This window comes from Delphinus delphis, chromosome 14 (genome assembly GCF_949987515.2).
Source record: "Delphinus delphis chromosome 14, mDelDel1.2, whole genome shotgun sequence".
Taxonomy (NCBI): Eukaryota; Metazoa; Chordata; class Mammalia; order Artiodactyla; family Delphinidae; genus Delphinus; species Delphinus delphis.
In genome coordinates, this window is record NC_082696.1 from 60,139,207 (window position 1) to 60,159,135 (window position 19,929).

At 39.3% G+C, this 19,929-nt stretch overlaps 1 protein-coding gene across 2 annotated transcripts in view; it reads right to left on the bottom strand.

Annotated features, from left to right (window-relative positions):
• KLHL32 (kelch like family member 32) overlaps positions 1-19,929 on the bottom strand; it is a 231,872-nt gene that overhangs the window by 185,178 nt on the left and 26,765 nt on the right. For both annotated transcript variants that reach the window (XM_060030213.1, XM_060030212.1), the window contains exon 2: positions 2,012-2,099. In XM_060030213.1, coding sequence (XP_059886196.1) covers positions 2,012-2,034 — 23 coding nt within the window. In that variant the 5' untranslated portion in view covers positions 2,035-2,099. The remainder of the gene's footprint in view (positions 1-2,011; positions 2,100-19,929) is intronic.

Here is a 19,929-nt window from a genome sequence, read left to right on the forward strand (position 1 = left end):
GGAGAGAGCTGAATAGCACCACCTTCAGAAGAGCCCGTCTTTGCTGTCGTTTTGTTGTCGACATCTTCTCAAACAACAGGTATGAGGAGTAATGACCTAGAAGCAAAACTATGTCCCAGCGTGACAACAATCTCTCCACCCATCCCTAAAATACATGAGATTTGAGGAAATAAGGCCACCACTTGAGAAGGCTACAAAGAAGTGGTGCCTCAGAAGAAGACAGGTCTCAGTGAAAGCAGGAGGTGCTTGGAGTTTTTCAGGGTGAGGAAGATGACACAGCACAGCACATGTATGTTCCTGGTGCAACAGTTCCACGTGGCACAGGGGAAGTTTGAAAAGTGCGCAAGGGGGTGCCTGTGCCCCAGCAGAGAAGGAAAGTCCATCGCAGAGATGATGGTGCTACGGAGGACAGATGGCGGTGGGATCAGAGTTGATCAGTGAAAGCAGAGATGGCAGATCTAAAGTAAAAAATCATTTGGAGAAGAATGCACATGGATTCTATTAGCCAGAAATAAATCACTTGGCTTAGCTGGTGGCAGACAGATACCATGGTCTCTACGCGCTATACTGGCTGGATGCCAGATCCAGAGCAGGATTTCCCAACCTCAGTGAAACTGACATTCTGACATTTTTCGCTATGGTCACTATCCTGTACATTGTTAAGATGCTGACCAGGATCCCTGGCCTCTACCCACTAGATGCCAATAGCACCCTCAATCCTGGTGACAATCAAAAATGATGCCAGATATTACACAATGTACCCTGAGGGCAAAATATCCCCCACTGAGAGTCACCCATCTAGAGCAACACTCACTTGGGGAGCACAGAGGCACTAAACTGGCTGTAGCAATGCCTCCGTTTCTGAACACACTTTTGGAACTAGTCATCTCTAATAGCTTCAGAGTCATGGAAGAAAGCTGGTCTCATTATTTCATAGACATACTCAATTCTTAGTATTTAAAAAGAAGGCATTTCCCAGGCTTATCACCTCTCTCATTCTTTGCTTTGAGGATCCCTTTGACGGTTTCCTCGAGGATGATGAAGACTTGCCTCCACTGAGAATATTCAAAGGAATACCCTGCATTTTCTTATTGACTGCCCCCTCAGTTCTGGGAATGTGCCAGGCTCCTTCCTGCCTGAGGGCATTTCCCCATGTCTTTCCCACCCTTCAAATCTCAGGTCATAGAGCACTGCTTCAGGAAAGTACTACCTCATTCTATCAATCTTTCAAAGCACTTTCACAATTATATTTGTGTTGTTACCGGTGTGATTTGTTTAATATCTGTTTTCCCCATAGAATATATATTTCATGAGAGCAGGAACCTTATTTGTTTTATTCGCTGCTGGATCCTCTGCACAAATAAATATCTGTTAAATAAGTACTAAAGTAAAATCTTATGAGTATTTTAAGAATACATATTAGTCACCCTAAAGTGCTTGCTTTAAAGGGGACAATAATCATATATATGTAGAGTTTTCTGATTATTTTTTAAATCATATACCTTTAGAGACATCTACCTTTTGTTTGAGGGAGGTTAGCATCCTAAATAAGAAAAAGATAAAAAGTAGTATCAGGGCTTCCCTGGTGGCGCAGTGGTTGAGAGTCCGCCTGCCGATGCGCGGGACACGGGTTCGTGCCCCGGTCTGGGAAGATCCCACATGCCGCGGAGCGGCTGGGCCCGTGAGCCATGGCCTCTGAGCCTGCGCGTCCGGAGCCTGTGCTCCGCAACGGGAGAGGCCACAACAGTGAGAGGCCCGCGTACCGCAAAAAAAAAAAAAAGTAGTATCAAAGAATCCTTAAACATACCTAAGTTTGGCCAGTAATTATATCTCAGTGGTTAGCCCCTGTGCTACCATACTAAACTCACACACACACTCTCAGACTGGTTTGCTTAATTCTTCAAATACACATTGAGCCCCTCCCTGTGCTTGGTCCTAGAATGTGCGGTGTGAGGATTTCAAGTCACACATGTCTCGCTACACAAGCAAAGACGTATCCTACAGTACCAACCTGAGGAAGCGTTCAGATGGCATTCTCCAGCTGGGTTCCTCAGGGTCTCAGCCTTAGAAATTTGCAGAGGAGTCGGCAAGCATTCCAGCTGAATACAAAAAAACAAGAAAGAAAAGCACAGTGAGCTAAATGCAAAAAAGCACACTCTGGGCCTTAATGATGCTAATGCTTTAGAATGCTAAGGAGGCACCCTGGAGGGTTTTATCATTGAGATATAACAATCTGACTGAAAGCTCTTATAATAGGCAATGGTTTGGAATGCTTCTAAATTTTAAAGTTTTTTCACCTTATTGGAACTTCAGCGACTAAGAAGTCAAAATGTATTTGAGAACCAAAAATAGCTAAAGTAAGAGTTACAGTAAAGATTAAAACATCAGACAGCCAAAGGGAAAAATTAAGATTTGATAAAATACTGCTACGATTTATGTCAGAGAATGTTTTGCCTATGAGTTTATTTTTGTGTATGGTGTGAGGGAGTGTTCTAACTTCATTGATTTACATGTGGCTGTCCAGCTTTCCCAACAGCAGTTACTGTAGAAATAAAAATAAACAAATGGGACCTAATCAAACAAGCTTTTGCACAGCAAAGGAAACCATAAATAAAACAAAAAGACAACCTGCAGACTGGGAGAAAATATTTGCAAGCAATGTGACCAACAAGGGCTTAATTTCCAAAATACACAAACAGCTCATGCAGCTCAGTATCAAAAAAACAAACAACCTAATCAAAAAATGGGAAGAAGATCTTAATAGACCTTTCTTCAAAGAAGACATACAGATGGTCAACAGGCATATGAAAAGATGCTTGACATTGCTAATTATTAGAGAAATGCAAATCAAAACTACAATGAGGTATCTATCACCTCACACTGGACAGAACAGCCATCATCAAAAAGTCTACAAATAATAAATGCTGGAGAGGATGTGGAGAAAAGGGAATATTCAAAGGAATTAACTCCTACACTGTTGATGGGAATGTAAATTGGTGCAGCCACTATAGAAAACTGCATGGAGGTTCCTTAAAAAACTAAAAATAGAGTTACCATTTGATCCAGCAATCCCACTCCTGGGCATATATCCAGAAAAGAGAAAAACTCTAATTTGAAAAGATACATGCACACCAATGTTCATGACAGCATTATTTACAGTAGCCAAGACATGAAAGCAACCTAAGTGTCCATCAACAGAGGAATGGATAAAGAAGATGCAGTATATATATACAATGGAATATTTCTCAGCCATAAAAAAGAATGAAATGTTGCCATTTGCAGCAACATGGATGGACCTAGAGATTATCATACTAAGTGAAGTAAGTCAGACAGAGGAAGACAAATATTTTATGATATCACTTATATGTGGAATCTAAAAAAATAATACAAATGAACTTATTTACAAAACAGATTCACAGACATAGAAAACAAACTATGATTACCAAAGGGAAAGGAGGGAGGGATAAATTAGTATGCGATTAACAGATACACACTACTATTGATATATATAAAATACATAAACAAGAAGGATTTACTGTATAGCACAGGGAACTTATATTCAATATCTTGTAAGAACCTATAATGGAAAAGAATCTGAAAAAGAATATAAACATAATCTACCTATCTATCTATCTATATATAAAACATTGAATCACTTTGCTGTATACCTGAAACTATCACAATATTATAAATCAATTAACTATATTTCAATTTTTAAAAACTGATAAAATAAAGTTGCAGAGGCTGAGCCACAAATATTATTGACTTGTCCTTTAGTGAAGTTAAAATCAACTACGTCTTGGGCATCTACAGAAAGACGATTTTCTATTCAAGGAGTGAATTTCTGAAAAATAGATAGAAAAATAACATATAGAAAGGATGAAAATTATAAGGAAATGAAAAACAGATTTTTACAGGAGCTTTAGGATTAGCATAATTGGAAATATGTAATTGGATGAAGTTGTCAGGCTTGAAATCACTCCTTGGCTATATATTCATTCAATCTCACAGTCCGCACCCCAGCCTTTGTTTTCAATCATTGTTGTAACTCTAAACAGAGAAGTAAATTATTTGAAAAGTCTGGGATGTGCTCCATGACTATGCTTTACAACTCTCATTAGAAGGTCTAGCTCCCATTTTCTAACACACCCAAGCAGCAAAATTAATTCCAATTTGGATAATCTTAAACAGGCTCTCTTCTAAGTTTCATTTTGAAAAGCAATACAGTGTAAAAACACTTATGAAAAGAATGTGTAAAGCTGTGCCTATTTCTGCTGATTTGTATAAAAGAGAGACCTATGATTTCCAATCTAACTAATATATAGTATTTGTTACATTGTATCCAAACCCTCATACTATAGTAATTCACATAGATATATCATAATTTGCTGAAAATTCCACTGTTACCGAACAGATTGTTTCAAACATTTTTCATACATTTATACTTATTTCTTGCTTTCTTTTTTTAATTACTGAAAATAGTATTATCTATACTTTCATTTATTTCTAATTTAAGTTTTGACAAATCTAAAAATGAGCATCGTTTTCAATTGATCCATTACAACTGGCAGTAAAAAGGATCAGAATAATTCAAGGCACGTTGTTTCATTAGCTAAGAGACTTTCTTAGCAACCTACCACTGCTACAGATTCCTTTCAGAAACTAGGTTATAAATTCCAGGCTCTTATTGCTTAACACAAACACTAACAGAGATGGACACTTGAGCATTAAGATGGCATAAGAATATTTATTACTACAGAGAGGTGAAAAAAAACCTTAATCTTTTGGAAAGTCTAATATTTTTAAATGCTCCCAATAACTAGGTGAATGTAGAATAAGAATCCTAAAAGTTAAAATAATCCAAAATTAAAGGACACTTTTACCTTGATATTTTTCAGACATTCCAAACATGACAATTAAAAATCTTAAGATAAATTCCCTTATTGTTTGGAGATCAACTCACTAAATTAGCTCTCCTCAGAAACTATCTAATTATAATCTGCTCCATTCTACAATGTTTAGTGAAATGAACAACATTTTACAGGTGAGTTAAAATGAGTTAAAGGATGACTCAACTCCTGAATATTACTGTTATTTATTATTTACTATTTTTACTACATATTATTTACAACTTACTACATATATTTTATATAAATTGTATCACTGGATTATAACTTTCTTGTTGTATAAATAACATTTGTTTTCACATTTTGTTTATTAATTCTATTTTATATTTTAAGTTTCCCTTACATGAAGCATGTCTTCTAGCCAGCCAGACCTCTTTATCCTCTTGTCTTCTTGCACTTTTTCCTGTGCCTGGGATGTGGGTTCCTTCTTAACTCAAGGCTCTTACCTTTTCCCACGAGCCCAGGGAAATCCAGGCCAGCCTCCTGCCTTTCCCCTCCTTGGAATCCAGAAATGGATTCAGCGCTGGGCCAATTTGGTGGGGCCATAGGAAGCAGAATAGTAGGAAAAAAGGGCTAGAGTTGCTCTCCAAGCATGTAGCTCTTAGGGCTGCTCACACCCCATTAGAGATATAATGACATTTAGCACAAGCCCTAAGGGTAGTGCTATGTGGGGTTGGGAGCCTATGAGGTGGCTCTTTTTCTACTGAATTGAGAGTGATTCCTTTGTGACCATCTACAATTTTCTGAGCCTGTTGGCACCATGGAATCAAATCATCATATGATGAATTATATTCATCTCAGCCCCCCACACCCATGGCCCTAAAACTATCAAGGCAACACATTCCCTTCCACCAAATTAGCCTTTGTGATCACCTGTGCAAAGAGCATGCAACTCTGCTCTGTCTGCTTCCACTCAGGGCACAATGCTCCTCCCAGCCTTGCCTCACTATAAGGACCAGCACTCCTGAGGTCTCAGATCTGCTCCCTTGGCCCACCTGTTCCCTAACCAGGGTCCACATGTGTCCCCTCGAAGTCCTGGGCATCCATCATTCAGCCCCAGATCAAATGAAATCCCTGAGGACTAACCATCGCCATCAATGTTGCACAATTAGGGCAGAATTCGATATAGCTTGGTCAAAAATACCTCCAAAATTGTGGAGATTTTTTTTTCACTGATTCATGAGATAAATCTTTCTTGAAGAACTACTTTATGCAAGACCTGGAGCTGGGTTCCTAGGATACAGTAATTGATACATGAGTTTTTCCTTTCACAGGGCTTGTAGGGGGCCACAGTGGACAGCAAGGAGTGGCTTGAGAGTATTTTAGCCTTCACAATCATCATTCATCTCTCTCAAAGCAATCCCAAGTAAGCATGCAGCCCAGAGCACAGCGTGATCTGCTATGCAAACGCAGCCTCAAGACCAGCTCCTAGCCCTTCCCTTCTAAACAAAAGGCTGCCCTTCAGTCCCATCCTGGCCCACTGCCAGTGCCTGTATAATTCATTCTTTAATCATAATTGTGATAAGTGCAAGGGGCTCTAAGCACAGCTTCCTCATCTTAAAAATAGTAATACCCACCTCATAGAGTTGTTGTGAGGATTAAACAAATTGGAATTCTCAGAAGGTGCCTGTCACATGGTGTTAGTTGTTATTATTGTTGTTGTTTTAGTACTATTTATGATTTATTATCATTTTACATAGGAGTAAACTTGGCCCATCCTGTGTGATCAGAAAAGGGGCTTCCTTGAGGATGTGACATCTGAGCGGATCTCTGAAAGATAATTATCAACTGGGTAAGGGGTGGGGAAAGGGATTCTGGGAGGCATCCTGGGCAGAGCCAACAGCCCGGGCAAAGGTCCTAAAGCAGAAAGAAGCAGGGCCTATCAGAGGCCACAGGGCAGATCACACAAGCAGTGTTAAGAATACTGCTTGGTCATTATCCTAACACTAGTGGGAGTCCACTGAAGGTTTTAAAGCAAGAGACTTGCACGATGCAATCTGCAGTTAGAAAGATCACTCTGGTCGTAGTTTGGAAGCTATTGCAAAGGTAGAAGAGTTCCCAAAGGAATAAAAGGCAACCTTGGACTTCCCTGGTGGCACAGTGCTTAAGAATCCACTTGCCAATGCAGGGGACGCGGGTTCAAGCCCTGGTCCTGGAAGATCCCACATGCCACGGAGCAACTAAGCCTGTGCGTCACAACTACTGAGCCTGTGCTCCAGAACCCACGAGACACAACTACTGAAGCCCGCGCACCTAGAGTCCATGCTCCGCAACAAGAGAAGCCACCGCAGTGAGAAGCCCACGCACCACAACGAAGAGTAGCCCCCGCTCACCGCAACTAGAGAAAGCCCGCGTGCAGCAACAAAGACCCAATGCAGCCAAAAATAAATAGTAAAAAAAAAAAAGGCAACCTTGTACTGTTTGGCCCATTGTACAAGGGTAATCACCAGGTCACACAATCAACCTCTCCCCAACAGCAAAACCTCTCTGGCTTTTTGTCTGAGGGATGGCATCTACTTTCCCTCATTAGACATTTATCCTGACCAACCATGCCAAGTACTTTTCTCCTGGGCCTTGTACCTGGCTGGCACTAACTCACTGGTTGGCTGAAATTAAATCCCCTGTTCAAATGGGCTCAACTCTCCCTTTCAGGGCTTGGTAAGTTTAGTGCTGGCGTCTAAGGAGAAACCTTAAGGTGGGGAGAAGGAGAGACCAAGTGTGAGATCTACCTGGCTTACTCGACCCTGACCAGTGTCCACACATGCATGAACTTGGTACTGTGAAAGAGTGAACACCTGTTCTTGTACCTGCCCAACCTCGCACAAGGTTCTGTTGGTATCGAGCACCTCCCACCACCCAGCCTAAGCTGATGGGTCTAAGAGTCCCGGTGGAACCCAAGCTGAGCCAATCAGAGCTCTTCTCTGGGATTTGGAATTAGAACCACCAGTCTCCAGATCAGTTGTGCTGCTCACTTGCAAGTAGAAAACAATACAGGAACTGACAGAGATGCTCCTTTTATACTAATCCTATCGTCATTAAAATTTTTATATTTTGTTAATCATCTCTGAAATATTACATTAAAATATTATTTATCTTGATCATCTAATTTTTTGATGCCCTCTTAAATTTTGCACCTCTCTCCAGTCTCAATTCTGTCTTCCGCCATGTGGATTAGGAAACCAAGAAAACAATTCTGCAGGAAAGAAACAGCAAAAGAAGCAAGTATACGGAGAAAAAGTTACAGGCAAGAGATGGAAAGAGGACATTCTCGATTTTCCATGCATTCTTGCATGGAAAGTACATGAAACAACCTAGATTTGTTGGTTGTACATGAAACAACCTAGATTTTTATAATAAATTCCTTGTTTTATTTAGGCTAACTCAGCTGAGGGTTAAAAGATTCCCAAGAAATTCAATTAGCGTCCTACCTAAGATTTTGTTTGTGAAGAAACGGGGGTGGGCGGCTCTGCTGCTTTAAAAACACACAGAGATGCACATATTCGCTTATTATGAGCTTATCTGAAAACTTAATCACCGTTTAAACTTTAAATCTTGCTTCTATGAGAAAATGCACTCCAAGAACTCCCCCGAAAACAAGGGTTTAGATAACTAATGTTCACATTTCGATGACATTTCATGCGGTTTCCCCTACATTCTTTAAAAGGCCAAGCTCCTGGAGACTCAATTTTAACTGCTTTTTTACAGAAATTCATTAAGAAGAGGCAAAATAGGGCGTCCCTGGTGGCGCAGTGCTCGAGAGTCCGCCTGCCGATGCAGGGGACACGGGTTCGTGCCCCGGTCCGGGAGGATCCCACGTGCCACGGAGCGGCTGGGCCCGTGAGCCATGGCCGCTGAGCCTGCGCGTCTGGAGCCTGTGCTCCGCAACGGAAGAGGCCACAACAGTGAGAGGCCCGCGTACCGCAAAAAAAAAAAAAAAAGAAGAGGCAAAATAAAAGGTTTATGCCTGTGGCTTAGTGGTCAACAACCAAATATACAAAATATTATTTTCGTAAACAGAGAATTTACTGACTTCACTAAATATCATTCAAAGGCAAGAAATGTATTTATTAAAATAGTTAAGAAAACGTATGTTAAAATTTTAAGTATCTTTTGATCAGCGTTTTAGCTCAGCTTAATGAACTCGGGAAGGGAGTAGGGGATTTTCCTCTGCAGCATAACTACTATAAAAGAACAAGGTAGGTAGAATTCTATTTTATCAGAGTAGAGTTTGGCTGTGGTACTTCTCAAAAGATGTAATGTCCCCCCAAAAGACTGGTAACACAAATATCAGTCTTTGTGGTTAAAAAAACATAAAATAAAACAAATATTTTATGAAATGGAGCCATGTTCACATATCAACTTGCTGTCATGATAGGTGGCCCACCCTGAGCCACCCACTCTGGGCTAGTTACTTACCTGTTTCAAGTCTTTTTTTTTTCACTTTCTAAATATACAGATAATAGCACCTCCTCACAGAGCTGTACGATACATGGAACATACCTAGCTCAAAGACTGATACATCACAGGCTGTCAGTAAACATGAATGTGTCTCCTTTTATTATACGTACAAATATGAATCACACAGTGATTTGCTTAGGTGACAGGTATGTAGGTGAATTTTTACTTTTGTTTCATTTTTTTTGCTAATGTAGTTCACATGCTAAGTACTAATTTTTTTTTTTAATGCCAAAAACACCAGCAACCGTCCCAGGACTGTTCTCAGTGCAATGATTCAGGCCCCTACTCTAAGCCCTCCAGCTGAAGCTTGCACTCACCTCAGGAAACACAGCAAACATTTCTCAAAACTATAGCAATTCTTTTGCATGACTGAAATTATTCACTGGCCTCACACTGAGGAAATGCTTGTTAGTGGAATTCCCTCTTTCACCAGTGAGTTTCTTTTCAAATATAACCTGTTTGGTATGTACGACTGATGAGGTTTAACCTTTATAGTTTTTATTTTTATTAAGATGTTTCAAGCTTGTCAGAGCTTCACCTAGACAAATTTTTGAAGTGAACATTAAAAATATAGTATTTTCAAAGAAAAAATTATCGTATTAAGCCATAATGGTATGAAAGGGAAAAGAAAAAGTGTCTCATAGGTCAAACTTGATTACATGCAAAGAAAGACCAGATAGACTAACGCAGGTTAACATGATCAACAAACATAAAATACTAAAAAATTAATTATTGGATGTATACTAATAGATGAGAAACTGGTTAATTCTTGGTATTCTCATAGATTTGTTTAATAACGTTTCAGTATTACACTCCCTTTAAAAATACTTGATGATTTTTTAAAATATTAGTTATTCATGATCTCAGCAATTCATAGTAATTAAGGGGAAATAGCACCACGTTTTAAGCAGCGTTTTAAGCAGACAAAAGTAAAATGCAAGAGATACAGAGGTAGTTTGCAGGACGAAAACCCAGAGATTTTTAAAAAATGAATTATAGGGATAAGTCTTGACCATGAAAAACTACCTACGTTAAGTGATTCAATATACTTAAGGCTTGTTGATCCCAAACAACAAATTACATAAAATTAATATATCTTGAAAGGAAATGTTGCTTCTAAGCATAAAAGAATTAGAACACATGCAATAGGCCCAATCATTATTTATTTATGTATTACCTATGGTGATAATTTATCTTTAATTCCGATTATTTCATAAATTGGTGTATTTTTAACACGAGTAAATTAGTATACTTTAACACCGGTACACCATCATGTGGTGTGTAATAGGTGATATTAGTTATCCCTTTAGTCTGAAAGGCAAATATTCAAGGGTACCCCATGGCATACGTTCCTGTATGGAACATCATTCCTAAACGCTAACAAGGATGCCTGCCCTTTCAGAGAGTGAAAACATCTAAGCTCTCCCTCCAAATAAAAAAGACGTGAGATGACTTAACTCTAACAGGAAAGGTCCAGTGTGTAACTAAAGCACAGTTTACTACCTGAACAGAAATTTAGGCCAAAAGAACACAACTGTCCCATTCTTACAAAACCCTATAACCCTGTTAATATATAAGAAAAAAGACATAATCATTCAGAATATATTCCTGAGATCATAACGTTAAAGCCTCTCTATTAAACAGCTGCTATTCTCTTTTAAGTTAAAAGTTTAAATTATAACTAATAACCACTTTACCTACTACCATGAGCCCCATTTTCCTTTGAGTGCTATTACACTAAGAGGCACTTCACATGCATGCTCTCATTTAATCCTCACAACAACCTGAGGTAGAAGATATTATTATTTTCGTTTTATTAGGGATAAGTAATTCACAAAAGGCACAGGACTAGGAATTGGTAGTGTCAGGGATCAAAACTGTTTGACTCCAAAGCTTGTACTCTTAATTATTCTGCTCTAATCCCAAATTTTATAATAAATCATAAAACTACTACTTTTGAAGGCATACTAAAATCAAAATATATAGATTATGTGAAAATTACAGAAGAAATATAGCAAGTTCTTCTTAACAATATAAGCCACAAATAGGTATATAACGATACCTATTTCTTATAATTCTATGAGAGGGGAGAAAAATCAGGAGGCAAAAGGTTAGATATCTTTTTGCAGCTGGATTTCACCAAAGGTCACCAGGACACACAGCCAGTATAAACTGGCCCAGCACAATAATCCCAGATAAACAGGTGTTTATAATAGGGAGAGAGCAAACTCTTTTTAAATTATGGAAAACATGGAATCATCAATTGTTTTGAATAGGGTGATATGAAACCACACGTCTCATAGTTAGGAAAGGAGAGCCAATAAGCATGGATTCCATGAAAGCTCGTGCAGCAGAGCTTCGAGGTCTTCTATACTATTCTATTTAACACTTTACATACTTGAAAGCACCTAGTATAGTGCCTGGTACACAGTGGTGCTCAATAAACATTAGTTTGACTCTCCTTCCTTGTTTCCTAGACAAAAAGATAGAGGGCACACTGTGCAAAAGTATAGATAAGAGCATAGCTGGAAGAGAAACTGAACAGGTTGGATGACAGTCAGCCTCAGGTAGAATCTGACAAGATGAGGTTAACAGGGCCCAAGAAATGCTTCTGTATTTCATTAAAAAAATAATTATCAACATGGAGGAAGTGTAGCTTAACAGTCACATGAGGTTTTCTAAAAAACCCTAGGAATTTGCACGACTATGAATAGTTGTTATATTTTCAATAAATAAAGTATTTATACGGCAACAAGAGAAAGATGAATGACTCCACAGGAAATAACGGACAAAAAGCATAAATAGGTAAATCACCAAACTAGAGATATAAAGGAACAGTAAACATAAAAATGTTCACTCTGGTTAGTAATAAAAACGCAAACCATTCCAACCATTAACAGCCAATTCCTTCTAATCACATTGGCAAAGAATGATGATGGCCAATGGGAACAAGGAAAATGACACTCATATATGCAGGCAGGTATGTAAATTAGTACAGTCATTTGAGAAGGCAATTTGTAAATATGTATCAAAGGCCTCAAAATGGGCAAACCCTTTGATCTAGAAATTCCACATCTAAAAAATCTACCCTATGGAAATAATCAGAGAAGTGTACAGAAGTATATGTGCAAGGGGGTTCACTGGAGTGTTGTTTATATGAGCAAAACATAGAAGCAATCTGTATGTTCAGGATGAATTAAATAGCGTATATCTTTCAATGAAGAACAAAGCAGTAATTCAAAATGACTCTGGAGAAATATACTTATTAACAAAACATACATATTTTAAGAGAGAAGTAATAAATCAATATGTATTGTATTGTGTAAAACCACTTTTGTAAAAATACATATTTTAGGTGTCAATAATTATTTTCACCATGTGAAAGTTTTTTTAAATTTTGGTTACCTGTGTTTTCTAATGTTTCTACAATAACCTTGTACCTTGTATGTGTGTAATTAAAAACAAGGGTAACAAGAAAAGGAAGTTTCAATTTGTGTCCTATATCCAGCACTTACCAACCACATAACTTGAGGCAAGCCAGTAAATTCCAAGACTCAGTTTCTTCCTAAAGTTGGCATAATGATAAACTATACCTCTCCTGGCCAGTATAAGAATAAAATTAAAAGCAAAGGCACGTTGAAGTTATAAAGTACTTGATAAACATTGGTTGTTATTACTAGTTGACAGAAAGTCCAATAAAAGACAACCGTACAAAGAAGCTGGGAAAATAAAAACTGACTCTCGGATGACGTTAAGAAAAATGTGGTGGAATGCTAGCGCTCCTGCACCTGCACAGGTCATCCCGTGTGTGGCCGTGCAGCTGTTTCTGTGTCATGTTAAAGAGAAGAGCTGGCGAAGATGAAGATGATAGGACAACCTCTACTAAGCACCTGCTAAGTGTTCAGCATAGGAATTGCTTTCCATACCTTATTTCATCCATTGCGTCCTTTACTATCCTTTCTTATGGAGTAAAATATTAAAGCATCAAGAAATCAAGTAATTTGTTAAAAGCCACACAACCAGTTAGTGGTGAAACGAAGCTTGGAACCAAGCTTAGCAGACTAGCTCCAGAGTCCACACGTTCAGCACACTTAACACTAATGAAGGGAACATATTCCAGGCTGCAGTCACATCCTCAAGTGCTGAAAACATCAGCACCAAGAGCCACAGGCACCTAGTACCAGGGCCAGAGAACCAAGGAAAAATCAACTTTCTCTGACTCAGTACAATGTTTCCAATAATCTAAGATGCCCAATGAGCAAACAAGTAACTATGCAAAGTAATAGCTCCCTCACTGGAAGTCAAAAATGGGACCATAACACATTCAACGTTGTTCTGAAGGGAACTCAAATGGCCCTAGGCCCGCATGACCCATAGAAGCCAACAGCTGGGGGTCAGTACCTGCAACCACCACTAGCTGGTGTCCCCCTCTGAGGTCCCCGCTATGGGCTGAACTGGGTCCCCCCCAAATTTACATGTTCAAGTCCTAACCCTCAGTCCCTTAGAATGTGACTATACTTGGAGACAGGGCCTTTAAAGCAGTAATTAGGGTAAAATGAGGTTATATGGGTGATCTCTAACCCAATATGACTGGTGTCGTTATAAGAAGAGGAGATAGGACACATGCAGACAAAGAGGAAAGACCATGTGAGGACACAGCAAGAAGGCAGCCACCTATAGGCCAAGGAAGGAGGCTTCAGAAGAAACTAACCCTGCCTACACCTTGATCTCAGACTTCTAACTTCCAGAACCAAGAAAAAATAAATTTGTAAGTCACCCAGTCTGTGGGGCTTTGTTATGGCAGCCCCAGCAAACTATACGGCCCCCAGGGGAGGGCACAGCCCAACAGGAGCAGGTCCTTGCCCTGGCTGCCCTCTGGCTATCGCTCTGCTCCATGATTGAAATCAGTCTTTTCTAGCCACAGCTGACATGGCCTGCCAGTCTCCTCCAAGCTTCTGAGGCTCACAGGCTGTTCCAGGCCCGCTGACCACCCTACCTCCAGGTTTGGGGTAACTGGTGCTTTGCTCAAAGCTGGATCACAGGTGACTCTAAGAAATGTCAGCCTCGGAGGACCCATGGGGCCTAGACAAGCTGCCTCTCTACCACTGCCCCCTTGAGCATCTGGCTCCTGGCTTTCACATATCCAATCAGTGCTCACTGTTGCTAAATCTCACCACTCTGAGAGGAAACTTCCCAGGGATATAGTTTGTTTGTTTTACAGGAGCGCTCTCCTTCCCACGTTGCATAAGTACTGCAGGGGCCCAAACAGAGAGGGATGAGGTCCAGAGTGTGGAAGCACAGCCTGGTCATGTGCTGAAGCACCTGCCACCTCCCCGGACTCTGACTCTGAGGCCAAGCTATGTGCACCTGTGAGCCTTCCACAAAACTTCAGGTGATTATTTTCCTCAGGTGGGCTTCCACCAAACTCCCATGGGTAACCCCACCAGTCTGTCACTAACAACTGCAACTGTCTGCAACCTTTCCAATGTAGTCCTGAGCTAGATCCACCCACACAGCGAAGGGGGAATATTGCCCATCTCCATATGCTGGGGGATGTGGAGACCAAGCCCCAGACAAGACACCTGGGTACTTGGCAGTCAAATGAATGCAGGCAAAAGCCCTTAACCATCTGATCATTTCAATGCTCTGCTTAAAACTGCTGTGACAAAAGTCAAATTCCTTAAAATGGTAACCCCACCAACATTTCCAGCCTTCTGTTCTACCACTTGATTTCTTGTTTCCTGGTCACAATCATACAGATCCACTCATCCACACTGAGCTATTCACCCCCTTCGGGATACTGGTACCAATCATCTTCTCTGCCCAGAACTTTCTATATCCTCTTTGCCTGATTAGCTCCTATGTATCCTGCAAGTGCCAGATGTCACCTCCTCTGGGAAGCCTTCCCTAAAACCCCCATAGGTCTGAGTTTGTTACTCTCCTACAAGCTCCAATAATACCTATACGTTCACACTCACAGCATAATTAGCACTCTATGTAATTACTTGTTTGGGGAAAGGGGAGGCAGAAGCTATTAGCTCAGCCTCATTTCCACCCCTAATTCCACCCCAAGACAGTAAGCTCTTTAAATAGGGTGACCATCCTGGGGTAGCCACAGTTTTGTCTATTTTCCCAGCGCAATTACTAATTGCACCCTCCGTTTGTTTTCTTTGGTTTCCCAGTTTGGATCATAAATGATTTGGTCACCCTGTCTATATAGGCAGGATCCACATCTATCTTGCTCTCTGTCTTGAACCCACGGACTACCATTATTCTCACAAAATCCCCAAAAGCAGAAAAAGCAAAAGTATGATGTACCTCTGTTTTAGAATGAAGAGCATGAGACTGTAATGCCAGCTTATTTGCATATATTAAATCATAATGTTTTAGTTTATATTATCAAAATGCATACCCCAAAAAAATTCTGCACTGAATATTAAAAATTCCTCTAGTGAGAACGAGGATGAAGTATCTAGTCACCCTCATGAATATAGCTGGAGACCTTGGGAACCAAACTAAAATATAATGTTTAAGTCAGTTCTTCCAGTCACATTAACACACCCCTTTTCAGCTCTTACTTTAATTTTTAGCTCCATCACTCCTCTATGAATAGAAACATAAAATGCTTGGATCAGTTACACAGTCTTGTCAAAATAACCTAACCTGCAATTATAACATCCTAAGGTGCTTTTTTAAAATGTTGCCATGAAAACTTTTTCATTAAAGAATTTCTTACAGCTCCCAGACCACTGAAAATTAAACAATCCATTTGCATCTTTATAGATGACAAAAGGTAGATCTTGAGTGTTTTGCTATATAAAAATTATCTGTATGACAACAACATTATTGTATGGAAAAAATCAATGTGCTACATTTATGTGATTATTTTATTTCATTAGAAAATTCTGTATAAAAAAGTTATTAATCAGCAAATGAACATTCTTCTCTGATTAATGACTGCCTTCTAACGAATAGAAAATATACAGTTTATAGTTCTCTAATCTATGATCTAGATGTAATCCTAACTCCATTTTCAAATAGAGAAACGGTCTTCTTGTTAAATTTTAAACCATGGACTCTTCATTCATTCAGATATTTACTAAAGGCTTAATATATTTCCAGCAATCACTGAACAAGATGTGATGACAGACACGAAAGAATTAAAAATAGTCTCTGCCCTTCAAATAGCTTGTAATCTGCAAGTAAGGCATAACATCCACATTTGCATCACCCTAATAGTACAAGACATTCTGCATTTTCATCAACTGAGAGAGTTACAATTTTTTTCTCATTTTAAAATTTCTAAAATTGAGGCTGTACCTTAAATCAGTTGCTGATGTACTGAAAAGCTGATGTGTATCTTACATCTGCAAGAAGCATTAGAACTGGGGAAGCACCATAGTTCAAGTGCCTAAATAAGGAGACTAGGATTATGTGCAATCTTACATTTAATTCTTACATTGATCTAGTATTATCAGAATTAAATGAGTCCATTTTTTTCAGAAGAAAAAGCAGAGGCCCAGCAAGCTGAAATGCTTGAGGTAAAAAAAACTGGGAACTGGTGAAGCCGAGACTCAAATCCAGCTCTGTTACATTCTGCTGCATCACATCGCCCTACCAAAGGCAAGATGGATGTCGGTGAGCACAGTGGAGGAAGGTTAAGTGGAGGAGCACTGAAGGATGCAGAGAGAAAGGAGGAGGCTTTCCAGATGAAAAGTACAACACCCTGAAAGCTACAGGGGCTTCCAAGTTATACTCTTGTAAAATAAGAACTCTGTACCATCTGGAGACGCCATGTAGACATGTATTCAGTCTGCCATCTTTTAACAGGAAGCCCTTTCGGTAAGTTCTATTTTTATACCCATTTCCCTGATTGGGAAATCGAGGTTTAGAGAAATTAAGTAACTTCATGAAGGTCACACAACCAGTATGGAAGCTGGGGTGAAAACCTAGCTAGTCTACATCCAGACCCACTCTTTTCAACCAGTAAGCTATCCTGCATCTCCAGCTAGTACAGGGTTCTTATTTTACAAAAGTATAACTCAGAAGCCTCCATATCTTTGCATGTGTTGCACCTCTCATCTGGAAAGCCTATAACAAACATGCTCATTTTCTCAGACAAAATAGTTGGTTTTCCATGAAAACACAGATCTGACCGGGCTGAATAACAAAGAATTCCTCTAACCATTCACTAAGCATCTTCTCTCTCACTCATTCAACATTTAAACTGCATTTACCATACGCCAGGAATGCATATAAAGGAGTAAGATTAAAATGACTTTGTAAACCCAAATGTCTGGGTTTTTTTTTTAACATGACAAGTGATAAAAGCTATCACTTCTTAAAGCATACTTTTCTTTTTAAAAAGACACGTAAGGTAGAAGAAAGGACGTGGGCATGAGGTTAAGTTCCTTCAGCTGAGTTGAGCTACTCCTTAAATGACATCTTAACTGTGAATTATACGGGTAGGGACCATGTCCCACTCATCTCTGTTAGAAGGAGCTTTGTTCCCAGAAGACTTGCTAATAAATGAATTGTTTATAAATAGTTCTTGTTTAGGGAGTTAATGCGCGTTTATCACAAATGCAGAAGTTCCAGACCTCTCCAAAAACACTTTTCCATGTCATTATAAAGGCACTCCAAGCCTTTTACAAAATATGCACATAATCCTAACCACTTCAAGATATCGAAACGAGAAAGATATCCAAATTTCAATTTCATTTAAATAATTAGTGTCACTTTAAACCTTCAGTGCAACATTGAACAAAACTGTGATGCGACAGAGTCAATGCGCGTTTGGTTTGAGGGGTCAGGGAAAGCCTCCAAAGAAATGAAGTTCACCTAAAACATCACTTAATCATACAAACGACAAAATACTAAAGAATATTCCCAAGTCAGAGACAAGAAAGTTTTCCACATTATGTTTTGTGATTTGAGACATGTTTTGAATTGCTCCATGACTTTTTGGCATGAGTCAGAAGAAGAGGAGGAGAGTGGAGTCTGTTTTCTTGGCTCAGTCAATAGGCTTGGGTGGGCTCAACAAGTGGGAGGACAAATCTCAGAAGAGTGCGGAGGAGGTAGAGGGAAAAAAAAAGGCTGTCAAATCCATCATGGTTGATATTTCACAATGACTGAAGTAGAATCCTTTCTTTATCAATCCTAATTTTCCCAATGCACAAAATCTAAGATCACATAATTTTTAAGTGTATTTTCTAATGGAGACAGTATTGCCCTCTGGTGATATTCTACCTATTTATAGGATATACTGTAAATAGTGCTACATACTATTAGTGAAAACAACATCATCATGTTTATGTCATGAAGAAAGCACACTATAATTATATCCCATGGTTTCAATAATTGTGTATAATAGAAAAATGGACTTGCCCACGTACATCACAAAAACTTTAAGTCCCAGGAACTATCTAATGTCTTCGTTAAATATTTTTTATCCACGTACCGTCAAAAACAACAACAACTTTGGGTCTCTCTGGGGAAACTGCTAAGAACGCCACCTATAGGAACCTACCAAGCAGAGAATAGGAATCCAACATCAAGTCTGAGATAAAGATGAAGTAACTTTCCCAAGGTCAGTGAGCTAGTAAGTGACAGAGCCAGGACTGAAACCCACGCAAGTCTGACTAGAGTTCACACCTCTCATCATAGGCCATGTTGTCTCCAGAATTAGCAACACAGAATAACTGGACTCCAGGGATTTCTACTAAGCAAAACCTCTTTCATAATTGCTCAATAATTTCCAAGATGTCAGCTATCACAGATAATTTTCTGGAAAATATTCAGTACAACCATTTCTCTTGTGAACCTTCTAAAATCTGGTCTTGGGTTCTAGAAGGCATTTAGCACGAGGATAACTGTGCAAATATCATAATTAAACTGGTTTCAACTCCCACCTCACTAGCAATGTGACGTTGGGCAAGTATGTAACCCGTCTGTGTCTCAGTTTCCTCCTTCTGTAAAATGATGTTAACACCACCTACCTCACAGCATAGTTAGAGGGGTTTAAAGAGTCAATATAAGTATTAAGAACAGTGCTAAGAACATAAAATCAACAAGTTATAGCTGTCGTCATTATAACACCAGAGTGAAAAACACTACAGACTTCAACTCTATCATACCTCCTCATCTGTACTCCCAAATTACTGCCACTCTATATACTAAGGCATAAGGTAAATAAAAGCCTTAGAGAAGGTGCTGTGATAACCCTGTAAAGACACCTGGAAGACATTGCTCATGACTTTCATTTTGCAGTGTCCTTTTCAATGAGAGTCTTGAGAGGGATTTCTTTCTGGTCCTAGTATAAAGAAATGAATTGTACTGATGCTCCAGAACAATTGGTTTTGATTTTTACTATTTACTCATAAATGCTTTAAATCAAGTAACTAATCAAGCTTCACATTTTACAAAAACTGCCAAGAACATTTAGAATGAAACATATTCCCCCTCTTAGTAAGTATCAAGAACCTAATGGTATGTGCATTTTTCTGTAATTGCTCTTGGTTCACTGAATGGCCATTCCCTTTCTTTTTACTTTGCCAGCCAATTC